At 32.7% G+C, this 18,894-nt stretch overlaps 1 protein-coding gene across 1 annotated transcript in view; it reads right to left on the bottom strand.

The window, feature by feature from the left end:
* The window catches only part of LOC150095937 (putative U3 small nucleolar RNA-associated protein 11), a 115,963-nt gene that overhangs the window by 85,327 nt on the left and 11,742 nt on the right, over window positions 1-18,894 (bottom strand). Inside the window, exon 3 of the mRNA XM_090409369.1 lies at window positions 337-439. Within this exon, the coding sequence (XP_090265495.1) occupies window positions 337-439 (103 nt within the window). The remainder of the gene's footprint in view (window positions 1-336; window positions 440-18,894) is intronic.

The following is an 18,894-nucleotide window of genomic DNA, read 5'->3' as shown; positions in this document are numbered from 1 at the left end:
TTCTACTTAAAACTTAGAAGTGTTTCTAATATTTATCTAGCTTACATTTTAAACAGCAAGTCACATTAACAATTAATAATTAGAAATTAATACTTATTCAACTTATATTTAATAAGCAAGCAATAATTTAATAAGACTTAGAACAATAAAAAAAATTTGTCTGACATGGTATTCAATTATTTAGGGAATAATTAAAAAATATACAGTATTCATTTATATAAAAACTACAGTGACATAAAAGTAAAAAAGAAAGAATCATCTGATCTTTCCTTCTCTCTCTGTAAACTCATTTGTACTTATTCACTGTATTTTAAAACATAACTATACAACACTGACCTTTAATCCTGAATTCGTCATATGAAAGTAAAACTCATCAGGGTTCCTATTTAAGGCTTTTTTTCTTAAAGCTTTTAATTTGTTCTTTTTATGATCAAAATCTCTGAAAGAAAATGTTATTTTAATAGAAAAGTTATTTAATGAGAGAAGTAGGCTGTTTATTCAACATCAACATGATAGTATGCATAAAAGTTTTGTAACAGTGTTATATTCTTCCCGTGTATCTACTCTCTAGATGAATATTCATTAAACATAAAGTACCAATACAAATTAAGCTGAAGTTATCTTACAAGATAACTTCAGCTTAATTTTTGTTTAGCTTAAAATAATCTCTGAACACAATGTTTTTTTTGTTTTTTTTTAAAGGAAGTATGATGAAATGTTTACTAACAATCCACAACAGATAAGGGAAAATATTCTACTAACTTAATCAGTTAATTTAAAACAACATATAAGGTGAATATCTCGAAAACAACATATAAGGTGAAAATTGAATTATATGTTCATATTGAATACCAATACAGTGTGTCCAAAAAACAAACAAATAGTTTGTTTTTTGGACACACTGTATTGGTATTCAATATGAACATATAATTCAATTTTTGCAACAGAAATAAATGATATTTAGTTACTAGCTTTTCATCATATATAATTTTGATAACTATGAGTATATACAACAGAAGTTCATTAACAATGAGAGTTTACAATGGTTAGAAAGTGTGATAATAAATGTTCAATATATTATGAACATTTATTATGAATATATATTGAAACAAATGGAAAGGTAAAAACTGCCAAAGAATCAAGCAGCAAATAGAGTAATTATGCTTATTGTTAAAACTTTCTACACATCTATGTTTATTTATGTTGTAATCGACACTGATAGTTTCTCTCCCCTCCCCAATTTACTGAATGTTATTTGGCAACAAAGGATGAACTAACATTGAGTTAAAGCAAATTAACAGTCATAAGTAAATATCCTACAATTAAACATATTCAGGTTATATTACAGATAATTTTCATCACACTGATTATTGGAGACCTGAAGTGGCTTGAAATACTACCATGTTTAGTCTCTAGAGAAGGATTCCTGGATTATCTGTCCCTTTACTTCGTCCATTCACAATATTAATATACTAGAATTACAATCATTCACAAGGTAAATTGTTATAAAAAAAAAAAGGGAGGCATTAAGAGCAATTAAGAGGCTGTTCTTGAGTGACGCTTATTTTATGGTAATTTTAACCAATTATCAACCCTGTCTTAAGTTAGACTACATCATGTGAGCAGATATTATTTATCCAATTGTGAAAAAGAACTAAAAGCATTTGTTATAATGAAAATAATGAAATAACATACATTACAACTGAAAAAATATTCTTAAATTTAACATTATTATATTGAATGCACATTACTAAATAAGTTAAAACAGATGATTCATTATATGGTATTTGCTACATCAGACACCCAATCCTAGTTTCATGTTTTTTTTTTTTTTTTTTTTGCGTTTATTGCTTATTTTCTGTGATGCTGGAAGCAGCTCCATAAGAACATAGTGTTATCAAATTATTGGATGAGTAAGTGGAGACATGGCTCCAGAAAGTGGGCCTGAAAATTCACTTGCCAATGGCAAGTGAATTTTCAGGCCCACTCTAAATTCATTCAAAATATATTATCTTATTTTCTTCACATAATTTACATTATTTTTCATTTTAAAATATCATTCTTATTTACTGCGAAGTTATTTTATCATGGGCAGCTGCAATAAATTTATTAAAGAAGTTTTATTCCAATGTAGACTGTTTGCCCCTCCTAAAAGTTAGTCTGCATGAAGATATTCTCAAAAGATATGCCTCACTGTTGTTTGCAAAAGGTTAAGTAATTCCAATCTATAATGACAATGGCAGCATAATTTTTTTTAATCTCTCACCCCTCTGTTCTGAACTGCAGGTTATTTTGAAACATATAATCAAGAATTCTCAAATAACATCATTTTTCAATTGATTAAGAAGTCTTCATTCTTCTTATAAAAATTAGAAATACTATTGGTCTATATTTGTATATCTATATTATGTATATCTATTTATATTGGTATATTTGTATGGAAATACAAATAAGATGAATTTATATTCTTATCTTTCCTGCTCCCTCTTTAACCCTTTAGGAGGTGTGCAATTGTAATATGGTACTGACATAAGCTTATTTTAATAAGCTTATGCCAGTATCTTCAGGAGAAAGCAATAGACTAGTGGTATGCAACATGGCTCTATGCTTGAACCTGCTATTTAATTTAAATGATATAGGAAATGATTTTAAAGTAAATAATTCAGATATTTGCTGATGATGCAAAATTGGGGTATAATAGTTAGCCACGATGATGGAGAGCTTGCAGAATAATATAAATAGGCTGACAGCATTGGAAAAAAGATAATGGATGCCAATAATGAAGCTAAGAATTTGGGGATATTGGAGATAGAAAGTTGAAGTTCAGATTCTATATTGTAAAGGTGACTACGGTATCCCATATAATTACTTGGTTATTGAAGAAGATGTTAGCATTTCTCTTTTATAAGGCCTTGTTATTGATGCATCTGTATTACTCTGTGCAAGTCTGGTTGCCTGATGTTCTTGGAAATAAGAGAGTGGTAGAGAGAGACCAGAGGCAAGTGACCGTGAAGTTTGGAGGTCTGTGGAATGATCTCTGTGATTATAGATTGAGGGTGTGTAGGTTGCAGAAGTTGGTTGATATGCAAAACAGAGCAAATATGATAGAAACATTTAAGTTAGTATAAAGGTTTAAGGATTGAGGCAGAAGAAATTTTTCAGCATTAGGATGAAAAATATGTACTTAATTACACTAAGCAAATTTATGTTGTTAAGTTTATTAAAAATAATGCAGAAGTCATATTTCCCAATAAAAGTAGCCAAAAGGTGTCACACCTTATTACTTTATATTCATCCTTTATCCAAATGTAAGAAAGCAAAGTTTGTACGCGAAGTCACTTCACGACTGGATAAAGGATGAAACCAAGAATATAATTTCTTGGATTCTTTGATTTATAGTATAATCAAGTGAAAAACTATATCTATCTCTAATCCAGAGTATTTTAGTAATAAGGTGTGATAACTTTTGGTTACTTGTATATGAACATATGACTTCTGCATTACTTCGACCTTGGTATCACTTCTGGGTCTGGCTCACACTGATGAGACCTCAATAAAGGTTGAAACCGGTTTGGGTAGTGGCCCTTCCCATAATGCAAAATATAATTTCTTGGCATTTTTGATTTATAATATAACCAAGTGAAAAACCTTATAAAAAGAAGATGAAACTAAGAATATAATTTCTTGGCATCTTTGATTTATAATATGACTAAGTGAAAAACCTTTAATCATCTACAGGGTGTTCGGGATAAATTTGACATATTTATAATTAATTATATTTTTCCGTAAGTTACATGTATTAACACACACTTCTCTTCATTTAAAAGTTTGGACCCTTCTTCATTCATATACAAGATGTCAGAAAGGATGGATAGCTGGAACCCACCTGAATCATGGAAGAGAATAACTTGTATCATGATGATTCGTGCCCGCCATCAAAATAAGGATATTACGACTGCTGCCCAATGCTCCCTGAATACAGTAAAAACAATCAGGCATGAACTAGAGACTTGCAATGGTGACTACGAGGATGTAGCAAGAAGAAAGATCCCTAGCAGACGATCTGATTGCGTTCGTACAGCAGAATTCCTCGCAAATCTGCAGGAACAGGTGTTGAAGAACCCTGGCATTGGAATGCGGGCTTTGTTCGTGGAGTTGCTAACTGTAGTCAAGCCCTGGATAACAAGGGTAGCCAATGGTAGGCCGTATGTATGGCAGCAGGATTCGGCCCCTTGCCACACCTCTGGGAAAAGTCAAAAATGGTTGTCTGAAAATTTCTACGACTTCACCAGTCCAAATGTTTGGCCTCCAAACTCCCCAGACCTTAACCCCATGGATTATTTTGTATGGGGCGCAGTTGAAAAAGACACCAATCGCACTTCCAGTAATACAAAAGCCCAGTTAATGGATAAAATTAAAACAGTTTTTGCGGCCCTTCCCAGGGAGACTGTAGCATCAGCTTGTTCGAGGTTCCGAAGCAGAATTGAAGCTGTGATCGATGCTAATGGTGGTTATTTTGAGTAAATCTTGTTGATAGTATTGTAATTAACTCTGCCTGTAATGTTTTTTTGTCAATTCATTAAATTTAATAGATGCAAAGAAGATTTTCTTTTTCCTTACGAAACTGTCAAATTTATCCCGAACACCCTGTATCTCTAAAATTGCTACTGCAGTCTTGGACCCTTTTTTATGCAATGGAACTATTTCTCTATCTTTCCACTCCATTGAGACTTTATAGAACCAAGACTTAAGTTAAACAGCCTAGCTAGAGGCAATGCCAATTCTTTTGCACAGAGATTCTGCAATATCCTAAGTACTTTCATTTCATCAACCTCCCCACATTAGTTATTGTCCCAGCAATACCTTCACTTGAATTGAGACTCATGCAGGGTAGTAACTTAACTATTCTGTCACCTTGTTACCATCAATGCTCATTAAAGTTATCCTTCTGTAGTTATTCATTTAATTCGCCACACAGCAAAACTCGTTTTTGGATTTCTTTAAGTCTTCTAGGCTATTTTCCCATAATCTGATTTTGCCTTCCTTACCATGATGATAATTTTTTTGCCTATGCCTTGTACTGGTCATAAGCTTGCTGATCACCTTTTACCTGTTTTTTTTTTTTTTAATATATTGTTTTTCTGTTTATTTATCTTTTTTTTTTTTTTTTTTGTGATTCCTCTCCACAAAATATTATAAATTTATAGTCATTATCACTGTGGGCAGACTAAGAATTTTATATCATTTTTTTTTTGTATTTTTATTTATTTTCCTTACATAATCCAAAAAACATTTTGAGCCTCCGATGAGCAGGAGAGTGGTGGTCTCATACTGGGCAATGAAATTTATTTTTCACCTGGATTAGAGAAAGTTGCTGGAAGTTTTTCCACTTGGTTATACTACAAATTAAAGATACCAAGAAATTATATATTTGGTTTAATCCTTTATCCAAGTGTAAGCAAACAAGTTTGTGCCTGAACTATTTTCAGGACTGGGGCAACTTGCATAAAGAAGCTAAGACTTCACATCACCTGCCTTAGTATCCCATAATGCAAAGCACATGTGCTTACGGGTATATATAATGCTGTGCATTATGAGAAGGGTCACCACCCAGACCGGTTTCGATCTTTATTGAGGTCTCTTCAGTGGAAGCCAGATCCAGATGTGATACCAAAGTTAAAGTAATGCAGAAGTCATATTTTCATATACAAAAATATTCTGCATTATTTCTTTATTCTACATAGACTTCTGCATTACTTCAACCTTGGTATCACATCTGGGTCTGGCTCCCACTGAAGAGACCTCAATGAAGGTCGAAACTGGTCTGGGTAGTGATCCTTCCTATAATGCATAGCATTATACATACCCATAAGGATATGTGCTATGTATTATGGGATACAATGGCAAGTGATGTGAAGTCTTAGCTTCTTTACACGAGTTGCCCCAGTGCTGAAAATAGTTCAGGCACAAACTTGTTTGCTTACACTTGGATAAAGGATTAAACCAAGTATATAATTTCTTGGTATCTTTAATTTGTATTTTGCAGCTATATATATATATATATATATATATATATATATATATATATATAGGTGAAATATATACGAGGGTGGTCTGAAAAGTTCTCAGCCTCGACCATAGATGGCAACACTATTTATTGGCAACATTTTTTTTTCTAAGTTGGTACATCTCTCATAAGCATCCATTTGAAATTGCAAGTCATTCTATCAAGTAGTTTGTTTTATAAGCTGTCTGAAGCAAAAGTGTTGACTGTATCCCTTGAAATGGATAAAATTGAGTATTGTGCGATTATAAAATTCTTTGTAAAAGAAGGTTTAATGCCAAAAGAAATTCATTCAAAGTTCATAAAAGTTTATGGGCACTCTTTTCCTTCATTTTCGACAATTAAGAAATGGGCTGCTGAGTTTAAACATGGCCGTACCAGCCTTGAAGATGATCCACGTGAAGGATGTCCAAAAAGTGTAACACCACCAGAAATAATTGATCACTGGCGAGTCAAAGTGCGTGAAATTGCTGATAGGCATTTAAAAGAATGTGTAGGATATATTTTGCATGAAGAATTGCAAATGAAAAGCTTTGTGCAAGATGGTGCCGCGCTTGCTCACAGCAGATCAAAAACGGACTCGCATGAAAATCTCTGAACAGTGCTTGGAGTGTTTTAACAAGATTTTGTGCATTGATTTATTACTATTGATGAGACTTGGATTCACCATTACACCCAGAATCCAAACAGAAGTCAAAACAGTGGACAGAAGCCACCTGTTCAGTGCCAAAGAAGACAAAGTTGGTTCTATTAGGAGGAAAGGTCATGGCATCAGTGTTTTGGGATGCTAAAGGCAATTTGTTTATTAATTATCTTGAAAAGTATAAAACAATAACTGGGAAATGTTATTCCAATCTTTTAACCAGACTAGACGAAAAAATTGAGAAAAACTGAGAAAACGTGAGAAAAGACCCGGTTTGCAGAAGGAAAAAAAAAATCATCTTTCGTCAGGACAGTGCACCTGCCCACAATGGTGTTTTGGCAATGGGAAAATTAAGGGATCTGCACTATGAATTGTTGGACTACACTACATTCAGAAGACCGAATTCAAGATGACCAAAGTAGAAGTCTCATACTATCTATAAAAAGAGAACCACAACTGAATGTGAGAACGACAGAGCAATTTCTCTACTTAACATTTCACATAAAATTAATGTAAGCACATGAGCAAAGGTGTGCTAGTTAAGTTTTAATCTGGCTTGATTAAGAAACGTGGCAGGTTCTCCCTTTGTAAGAAATAAAGTCCCCCCCCACACACACACACACCAAAGTAAAAATGAATTCCATTACCAGCAAACATCTACTTAATTTTGCATTAGTCCAATTCTTCTTTAGGTAATGAATAACCTTATTAGGTTCATGACAATTCTAGAAATGTGAAATCTTTGACAGACATTGAGCATGGAAATGCGATTACCTTAAGAAGCAATCCAGGCAAAATTAAATGGATGTTTATTGAAAAAAAAAATTCCTGTAAAACTGCTAACAGAGATAACCTCTACATAGGCTGTCATATAGGGAAGGGGATGGGAAAAAGACAGCACAAAGGATTCTGAAATAAGTGCACCCCCAATATATTTTCTGTGTCACCATATACAAGCTTATAGCTGCAGCTGGTTTAACAACCGGCTCACAAAATTCTAAAAAAATTAACAATTAGCTTGTGTGAGCTGGCTCTAGCACATCACAGGTGTGCTAGAGCCAGCTGGAGTATATCCAGAAGAGGTTAAGAAAAACAGTGGAAGATAAACTTGAAGAAGAACAAGCTGGGTTCAGGCCAAACAGAGGTTTATCCAGATCAGATTTACACTTTACAACAACAAATAGTTGAGATATCGTGGTAACATAATAAGGATCTGTATTTAAGTTTTGTAGATATAACAAAATGGCATATAACAAGATAAGAGAAAAGTTGTTCAAAACACCACAAGGTATATCGTGTAAATAGGACAGTTTACCATGCGATACAGCCTATATTTAAGTTGAAAGTCAGCAGTTAAAACTGAAGGAACTAATGGAAGGTGATTTGCTGTAAAATCAGATGTGAGACAGAAATGTACTATTTCCACTCTTATTCATCAGCTATATTGAACACATTACAAAAGAAAGCAGCATTAAACCTAATATCAGAATCAGAGATATCAAACTTAGCTCTTTGCTTTATGAATATGATGTCCTCATAAACAAATCGAGGAATTGTTTAACTAAATTGAATAACAGCTGTAACAAATTTTGAAACCCACAGAACAAAATATTTCATATATTTTGACACAATTCTAGGTGAAGATGGCAAATTAAATATGAAATAGAAAACAGAATAAGAAAAGCTGGTATTACCAGAGGGCCAGCTGAATCTATGTGAAATAAGAGAACTTAACAGTATATAAGACTGCTTAAGCCTGTTTTAACTTATGGATCTGAAAGTTGGATTAGAAATAAAACAAATTAAAAGGCTGGACACCACAGATATTAGAGTTCTTTATTCCTAATTATCTTCATTTTTAATAAAGATATTAGGAACTTCCTAATATTCCACACACAGCATTAGTTCATCTAGATCTTGGTCATCCTAATTAATGCAATTTTTAAAAAGTTCATTCTCAATACCTCCATTAAAAATGAAGTGGATTAATGAAGTCAGATGTGCCCTAGAAAACAAACATATGAGCTCTGCCAATATTGGACTAATTTGAAGGAAAACTGTTAACAGGCCTTTAGAATTTAAACTTTACCATATAGTGATGTCATAGTATCCAAGGGCTTCTGTTGGTGATACATAATAGGAAATCGATGATTAATCTGTTCATATTTAAAACACCCAGAAGATGGTTCTTAATAAAGAACTAAAATACTGGTATATTTAGATTAGCTGCCATTTCTATGCTACAATTACTATTCTACATTTAATGCATTAAATAAGTAAATTTTCAAACCTTTATTTAGTGATATGGAGGGAAGGACAAATAGTGCCAAGGTTTATATAGACATTTTCTGATTGATCAGGCCTTTTTACATAGCTGTCAATTTCATCTTAATGAAACAATGCTTATTAAGGAGCAAAAGATATGTCTTTTTTTTTTTTTTTTTTAAAGTCATTGTCATTCTCTTCCTTCCACAGTATTAGGCTTTGTGACCTTCCATTCTCACACCATCTCTTTAAGGGACTTCTATTTCTCTCTCTCTCTTTTTTTTTTTTCAGCACTTTTTAGTAGTCTATTCAGTGATATTCTATTCACGTGCAGTAAATTTGTCTGCTTCTATAACTATCTATTGTTTGTTAGTTCTTGTCAGAGTTATTGTATCTCTTTTCTTAATACTTCACTATATTAAATTTGCTCTAAAAACATCTTTTTGGGTTTTTCCAAGGCTATCAACAATTGCCCTTATATACTGATTATAAATAAAAAAATATATTTAATTTTCAGCTTAAAGCTTAACTTTTAGCTTAACCAGCTTAAAATATTTTCAAGAGATCAAATAATTCAAACATATGTCCTTATGAAAATATTCTTGGAGTCCAAAAATAGGGGAGTTAAATAATTAACAATAAAAGTGTGTATCAAATATAATTACTCTTGTCAGATAAAAGCATCTCAGTGATTTTTACTTTCCTCTATCAGAATGCTATATTAAAAAAAAAACAGCTTAATCTGTAATTTTTTATAATGGAAATAAGCAAAAATGAAAACTGCAATTTTATTATATAAAAATGCAAATTAAATGACTGTATTTGAATTAACAAATAACCATTAACTCTAGATGAACTTATTAGGTTTCTTAGTAGGGGATTAGTAATGATAGTCATGAATATGATTTGGATTTCACAAATCAAAAGAAAAATTTTTTACTGTAATACTGTAATAAAATTTTACTGTAATTAAGTATACATGAAACAGGTGCACACACGCACAAATACTTAAGATTACATGTAATACCTTCAGATAAATATCTCTCTCTCACACACACACACAATTAGATTCCATGGTGTCATTAATAATAATATATATAAATGGATTATCACAAAACAGTTAACAATTCTCAATGAATAAAATACTTCCAACTTTATTTTATACAGAAAACATTTTCAAATTTATTCATATTCATTCATGCTTTGATAAAGAAAAGTACTTGGGAAGATAGGGAGAAAGAGAGCAATTTTGTCTTTACTTTCCTGCCCTTCAAAGGACCTTACTTTAGAGTAATAGCTACAAAAAGTGATCTCACATTCTTGCCCTTTAGGAGACTTCAGCTTGAACTACTTGCAAGCAGGTAGCAGCTTAAGGTTTATAGACTACCTTCTATTCAGTACAAAGATATGACAGACCATTTGAATTTTAAACAACGACCAGCTTAATACTTTCTCCACTCTTCCAAATACTCGATGTGAAGCCGTTCTTCTAAAAGTGCACTACCCTAAGGCTAGTGTATACAGCACAACATAAAAAATACTATGGGGAATGGATATATTCATTTGCCAAATGCAGTAGTGGAGCACCCTTAATTTGTTCCAATGGTGTCAACTTTCCTTCTGCCATAAAATTATTTTGCATCCTTGCACAAAACTTGGGGCAAAATACTTGCAGATGTCAACAACAGAAGACTATAGCAAAGCCTCCTTTCTCATGTAAATTGTCACTAGCAGATGCCTCTACTATCACCGATGCACACCATACAAATGGGGTTTCTATGCAAATAAAGAATGTCCCCTCTCTGTTCACGCCTCCATTCACCTGTCTTCTAGTATACTCAATGACAATGGCTATGTTACACAGCTGGGGAAGTTTTGTGAATAGCCCTCAGAGATGAAGCAGTGGAGAGAGAAGTGTTTATCACACATTAGATGTAAGAGAAGCTTTGGGAAAACAACCCTATTTAAGTGCCAGGCACCCTTGGGACTGATCCCGTCCTCCATTCCACGTATATACTTGCTGAAGACTGCTAACTCTGTACAGTTAACAAAGAACTTGTGCACTATTTAGTTTCTCAATAGAATGCTTATCAGATATGCTTCAAGGAATGTTAAAAATACAAATTATGCTTAGAAATATTTACTGAACAATTAAACGATGTAGAAGTAGGAAAGTTTCTGCTACAATAAACATTTTTGTGACCATATTTCCTATATTGTCGATAAACTAATTTCTTGGGAGGAATTAACATTAGCTTATAAATGAATTTACAAATGCATGTCAAATTAATTGTGGTTATAGAATAATCTTGCTCTGTATGCAATCAGAATATTTTATTATAATTCAGATTTTTTTTTTAAATCTATTGTCAATTCAAATTTTTCTAATATAAGATAGCTTTTTCTCCCCTCCTAATTTCTACCTCTGGACTTCCTTAATAGTTTTTACTTATTTTATTTATTTTACATTTAAAAAAATTAAATGTTTTATTTATTTTACATAAAAAAAAAATCTAATAGCCTCCCATAGAATACTTGAACATTCATACATAGTATCAATTTATTATAGTATATTATATTTGATAATAAATTATATTATTGTTTTAATCCTTTATCCAAGTGTAAGCAAACAGAATTTGTGTGAAACACCTTCACCACTAGTCTATTTGTATACAGAGGCTATTGACAAGAATATAATTTCTTTTCAAGTATAATATATTTTGTAACCAAGAGGAAAAACTTTGTTTGATTTGCTATAAGTTCTGAAGCTTCTCAAGGGAAAGATGAAAATATCATTTTCACCTCCACATGATATTTTGTATTCAAGATAAAATTTATATGCTCTACTATTTTATCCCTATCATTTTCTGGTATGTATCTTCATGGTATCTACAACATATTATAGCCAACAGAATTCATAATTAGTTTCATCTCAACAACATTTCTTAAACAGGTCTATTCTTTCTCAGGTCTCTGAATGGATCAGATAAACTCAGATTTCAATCTCCTAGAGTATTCCTAATTTACAGTTCAATTGTTAACTTAACAAGCCTTTCTCCTACTTTTCTCTTATTCCATCTACTTCTTTTGAACAGAAATCATCACAAAGTGTTTCCAAATGCTACAACCTCCAGTTATATATATAAAAAAATACATTAACAGATTTCTCTCTCTTAACAGCTGCCCAAACACGACAGTAATGTACTATAGGTTCTGAATGTTATACGGGGCTGATTAAAAAAAAAAAAAAAAATTCAAGAAGGAAACTAGCTGTGTTATTTCAGAACCTCTATTTTTTCTAGCTCAACGCACTATTTCGTGACTAGTTTTTCTCATCGACACCTTTCTTCCAAATTGGTCTATTATTTGTCAGGATTTAATTAGCTCTTATATACTTTGAACTTATAAAGTAATACAGATAATAGTATCAACCAAACTTCATCTTCGTTTTCCTCAGGATCTTTTTCTGCCATTCTTGCTTCAAACACTTGTTTTACTAACCTTCCATCTCCCATTCTGTTTAAGTGTAGTATCATGCTATCTTAGATTAGCTCTGCTTACGTATTCTTGAATAAAGATATCAGAAAAGAACAATGTCAAGTTCTCTTCTGATATCTTTATTTTTAATATGGTTCTGTCATTCATGCCATCTGTTCACTCTCCTCATTTTGCTCAAAATGTATGAACGCTCTAATATCTTTGATTGACTATTTTATTTCTAGCCCAGCTCTCTGATCGATACACTAAAATTTGTTAAAACACTGCCTTGTATATCAATATAGTTTGATGTTTTGGCCAATTTCTCTAATTTATTTTAAATTTATTCAACTGGCTTACAAACATACCTGCTTTAATTATGCAGTTATCTATTTCCATATTTAATTTACCATCTTTACTAAAATTGTGTTTAAATATCCAAATATATATAACAAAATACGTGTATATTTTGTTTCTCAGTCGCATTTTTATAGTTTCAGTCCTTTTGTTTCTGATTTTCATACAAAATCTGTCATAGTAATTATTTGTGGCTAAAGTCTTTTGTAGCAGAGCTATTTAAGGATATCATCATTTACATAACAACTGACCAACCTTTGCAACCAAAGGTTGGTTGATTGATAGAGCCTCTGCTACTAATGCCGCATGCAAAAAGTTAAGCAAGTTTGAGTGCAGTTAGTAGTTGGAAGGGGTCAACTGATCTACAAACTGTGTATCACTCTGAATAAGATTCCATTTCAAAACACTACATCTATACACAAGATGTAGTGTTTTGAAGAGTTCCTCATCACTTGGTATTTGATCACATATTTTTCTTTGAAATCAACAAAGCTTAAATAGAAATCCTTATCATAAAAATCTGGTCTAGCAACGGCATTCTGGCCTAAATACAGTTCTTCACCAATTTTTCTTAGTCTTTTCTCATGTATGCCTGCATATATCTTTCCTAAACACTTAGTATTGGGAATTTATCTGTAATTCCTGTATTGCTTTATTTTCTCTTTTTTTACAAATTCTATTTAAAATGAAAGCCCTACTGTGATCAACTGGGCCGTTGGCCTTTCTGAATTATGTAGTGTGGCACGATTCAGAAATTCTGCCACATTTCACCATTTGTCAATCCAGGCTTGTTTTTCTACATTTCAGGTTTTTTTCTAAAGGTTGTTTCCCACACCAAGTACTGATATGTTCTCATGATTGCATTTTCCTAGATATTTTTTACCAATGTTCTATTGTTGGTTACCTCACTTAATTTTTCAAAGCAATTAGTCTGCATATGCAGAATATTCGATTTTCAGTTTTTAGGTTACCTTAATCATCTACAATTCCTTTGTACTCTTTTCTTCATTTCTAAACTTTCCTAGTGGCCCACAAAATATCCCCACCTTTATGATATTCATCATCAAATTCCTAACATGCAATCTTAAGAAGTACCAAATACTATGACAGAACTACATGAAAAGTTTACATCATCATCATTAATTTCCTATTGCAAATTTTCCTCCAAATTAGTCTTATCAGTCAAGACTTCAATATTGTTAGCTCTTTAAGTCTTCTCAGGCACTTCTAACTGCATCGACATAGTCTTCCTCTGGGTTTTTTTCCTGACCATTTCATTCTGCCCTTTGCTAATTTAATAAACTACCCACATGTGGAAATTCTTAATTCTATATCCTGCAGATTCATTTCTCTCTACATAGCTTTGGATTCAGCAGAAAGGCCATCCAACAAGGCCAATTTCTTGTGTCCCACCCTGTGAGCAAGTACAATGGCACACAACTGTTACATACTTGGCATGAAATGTGATAAGGAACTCTAGGATAAAGTCAGAAAGAAGTTGCAATATTCACTTGTTATGAAGTGATGTCACAGTTATTTGTATCCTAAGCAAAATATCAAGAATTCTGATTAACCTCAGCCTATCAGTTAGCTAATCTCTGCACAGAATTCTGATTGCAGAAATGTAGCTAATTAGCTGCATTTCTAATAATCAGAATTCTGGGGAGAGATTAACCAATTGATTCAATATTTCCCTCAGAAATGATTCTTCTCTATCCCATCACACTCAAAAACACTTTTCTGGTTTACAATAATGATTACTGAAAACTAAATTACCTGATGCAATTATATCTTGGGGGGGGGAGAACATTTTCAAAAGAGTGCAGTTATGTTATACAGATATTCAGAAACACATATATTCCCTAGTTTGAATCATTTACTATAAAATATTATTATAAGCATCTCCATGGAGTCAGAAGGGGGAGGCATCATTGTGGGAGGTTGACACTATCATACTTCTCCTTAAACTCATTCACTGCAACTATCTGTGGCAATCTATTCACCACTCTCCAAGCAAAACGTTTAGTCCTCCTACATTTACATCACACTATTACACCATTTCCATGGGTGAAACCTAGTTCTCACCTAACTCATCATGTACTGAAATATTTCTTTTGTATCAATCTTATAGAACCCCTTTAGTAACATATAAGTTTCTATCATGTTTGCTCTTTTCCACCTGTCAACTAAACTATACAACTCACACACTTGCAATCTATGGAGAATTCCACAGAGGTTCCAGAGATGAGTGACCATCTTGGATTCTCTTCACCACCTCCTTGTTCCCAAGAAATCCAGGTGAGCAAATCAGTGCACAGTCAAAATGTGTCAGTATCACCATCTTATAAAGAGGATAAGGGGACAATAGACTCCTATCTTGTTAATGTGTTTTTCAAAATTCAAGTAATCTTTTAACCTATTTTTCCAATTTTTGCAATATCCTCTGAATTTCAACTCTGTCCACCATCACACCAAAAACCCTAGCCTCATTAATTTCCTGAAATCAAGTATCAGTATGTAATATTTTTATATATTTTTGGATAAAAATATTACACAGTATGTAATATTTTTATCCAGAAGTGTATAATCTTATGTTTTGCTATATTCAACTCCAACTATTATCCTATGGCTACAATGCCTTATTTAAATCATCCTACAAGATCTCGATATACCTTTATTAAAACCAACACTCACCCTAGTTTTGTGTTATCAGCAAATTAAATATTTCACCTCAAATCATTCCTTATATCATTAATATATAAATTAAACAGTAGTGGCCCTACTACAAGCCTTGAGGCACTCAACTAATCATTAATTCTCCTGGATTTTACTCCACCATCTACTATTCTCTGGTACCTGTCTGGAACCATTCCTTAGGGGTTTACAATACCAAGATGACCATAATCCTGGTAATTTTTTACAGTATTCAAATGCCAATATTGACATGAAATAACAATTTCATGTCAATATTGGTTTTTGAAATTGGTTTCATGAAATAAGGTTTTTGGCACTAATTAAAATATATATATATATATATATTGTAAGTGGAGGTTTCTGCGGTTTAGAAGTTCACATGGTATATTCCGGTAATTGGACCACATTTTTTTAATAAGCTATATAAAACACAATGAATTAATAAAAGACCCGACAAGTTTCGTAAGTCATTTGACTTACATCTTCAGGGGTAAAAGGTAACTTAAAGTTTAAAACACAAAGAAAAGAGAAATTATTAGTAATAGTTCATACTATACAGTTGTAGCCGTCTGACTATTCATAACATTAAAAATCAGAATGCAGATTCAAAGCAGTGCTGAGTTTAAACAATGCTGGATGATGCCACGTTCTGTTGTTCACGTTCATAATGTCCGAGGTCTGATTGAGGTATATTTTTTATTAAACCTGACCAAACTTCGTGGAGAATTAATCCTTGATTTTTACTGCATTGTGTTGGTATTTTAAGCATGTTTGCAGCTTCTTTAAATTTTAAATTTAAAATTTTGCAGCTTCTTTAAAATTTAAAGAAGCTGCAAACATGCTTAAAATACCAATACAATGCAATAAAAATCAAGGATTAATTCTCCACGAAGTTTGGTCAGCTTTAATAAAAAATATACCTCAATCAGACCTCGGACATTATGAACGTGAACAACAGAACGTAGCATCATCCAGCATTGTTTAAACTCAGCACTGCTTTGAATCTGCATTCTGATTTTTAATTTTATGAATAGTCAGATGGCTACAACTGTATAGTATGAACTATTACTAATAATTTCTCTTTTCTTTGTGTTTTAAACTTTAAGTTATCTTTTACCCCTGAAGATGTAAGTCAAACGACTTACGAAACTTGTCGGGTCTTTTATTAATTCACTGTGTTTTATATAGCTTATTAAAAAAATGTGGTCCAATTACCGGAATATGCCATGTGAAAAAAAAAAAAAAAACCATATATATATATATATATATATATATATATATATATATATATGTTTTATTCATATAAAGTTATAAAATCAACCACAATAAATCATTATTGTATTTGCAACTGAGGGATTCTTATATTATGTGAGCATGGATAGGGGGGAGTGGCTGATATTGACAGACACCAGAGAGTAGAATATGGTGGAGTGGAGTCTAGGAGAATGATGGTGACTAGTTTAATTTAATACTTTAATTTGTATATCAATGATATAGGGAGAGATTTAAGTGGGAATATTCGGTTGTTTGCTGATGATGCAAAACTGGGGAGAGCAATAGTTGATAAAGGTCATGTAGATATCCTGCAGGATGAGGTAAATAAATCGGCACTGCGGACAAAGGATAATAATTGTTAATTTAATGTTGCAAAATGTAAGGTTATGCATTTTGGGTTGAAAAGGTTGCATATGATGTAGCATATTGATGGTATTTGAAGGAAATTGATGAGAATAGGGACTTGGGGATAATGGTGGACAAAGAGTTGAAGTTCAGAGGGCATACTGCATAAGTTGGTAAAATAGCTCACTGAATTACTTGGATGTTGAAAAAACACATGCTAACAAGTAAAGATAAGAAAATTATTATCCCTCTTCATAAAGCTATGATTCAGACACATCTTGACTACTACACACAGATTTGGTCACCTGGATCTCAGGAAGTGGTCGAAAGGATTCAGAGACGAGTGACCAAGATGGTGACAGATCTGTGGAATACTCCTTATGAGGATAGACTGAAGGTTTGCAGGTTACAAAGTTTAATTGATAGGCAGAAAAGAGGGGACATGATAGAAACTTTTAAGATATTAAAGAGGTTGGAGAGTGGTGAGTTAGTGGAATGGATTGCCAGAATTGGCAATCAATTGTAAATTCCCTGATGGTGAACAGATTCAAGGAGAGGTATGATAGAATTTGTGAGTATGATGGTTGATTTGGGTCTCCCATGATGAGTCTCTGGACTCCATGGAGGTATGCCATAAAATAATAATAATAATACACAATACAAATGTAATGGAAACTTGAAAACATAATGAAACTCAGATCTGGTTTATTAGACAATTTTTTGTATACAAAAGTAAATACTGCATATTAATGAATTTCAGAAATTGTTGCATTATAAAAAATCTAAAAATATTTTTCTGCTAGCGAGGTAGTTCTATAACAATGTGTGGTGTGACAGCGAATGAGTCATAAAATAATAATAATGATGAATATGGTCTCCGTCCTTTTAAAGACGTAATTTGCATAACAACTGATGGTGCATCAGTTATGATCAAATTTGCTAAACTAATCGATGCTGAACAGCAGCTCTGTTTGGGCTACAGTGAGCAATAGAGATACTTTATAAATCAACAGCAAATGAAGAAAAATCTGAATTTAACAATTCAGTAAAATCTGACAGGAAAATGCCAATGAGGTTGATAATGAAGATGGCATAATTATTGTAAAGTCTTACAGGTACTGTTCCAGAGTTGCTTAAGGGTGAAAGCCAGATAAATGGGAGGAGACCCTCACATTGCCTTTTAGGAATGTAAAGAACCAACAGGGACTTCTGACCTAATGTTCAATCCTTGCCTTCACATGGTGTGTGCTCCATTATTAGATATTACTGGGTGCTGAACAAATGAGGACGGGCTGGCAATTTGGGACTTAGCTGACCAAATTCTACTCTCTGCTGGCTTAAACTAGAAATAACTTGTTTAACTTCCCAATTAAACAAGGCTCTTACTTTCGTCAGGGAATTGTGGCAAACAGTGAAAAGTCAGCTATTGGAATGATCCTACAGAAGGTTCTTCTAAGAAAGAAGAAAGAAGTGGAGGAAATTTTCAAGCAATCAGAGAGGACAGCTGACATTGGAAATAAAATCAAACTTGCAGAAGAACTGGAAAAGTGTCATGTGAAATAATTGGTGTTGATGAGGCAAAAATACTGAAAAACAAAAGTACGTATCAATTAGTGGCATTCTACTAAATAATAAATACAGGATGTTATATTCAGGAAACAAAGAAAGAAAAGGAATGGAGGGAGTAGCAATGACAATAAACTTCTCGATTAGAAGGCAATTTCAAGTAGAATTATGTGAGCAAACTCTTCAAAATGGGAAAATATTGTGCCTA

Source organism: Typopeltis vanoorti, chromosome 19 (genome assembly GCF_054136105.1).
Source record: "Typopeltis vanoorti isolate ZY-2024b chromosome 19, IOZ_Tvanoo_1.0, whole genome shotgun sequence".
NCBI lineage: Eukaryota > Metazoa > Arthropoda > Arachnida > Uropygi > Thelyphonidae > Typopeltis > Typopeltis vanoorti.
Note: the sequence above shows the minus strand (reverse complement) of the source record. Positions and strands in the feature narration are given on the sequence as shown.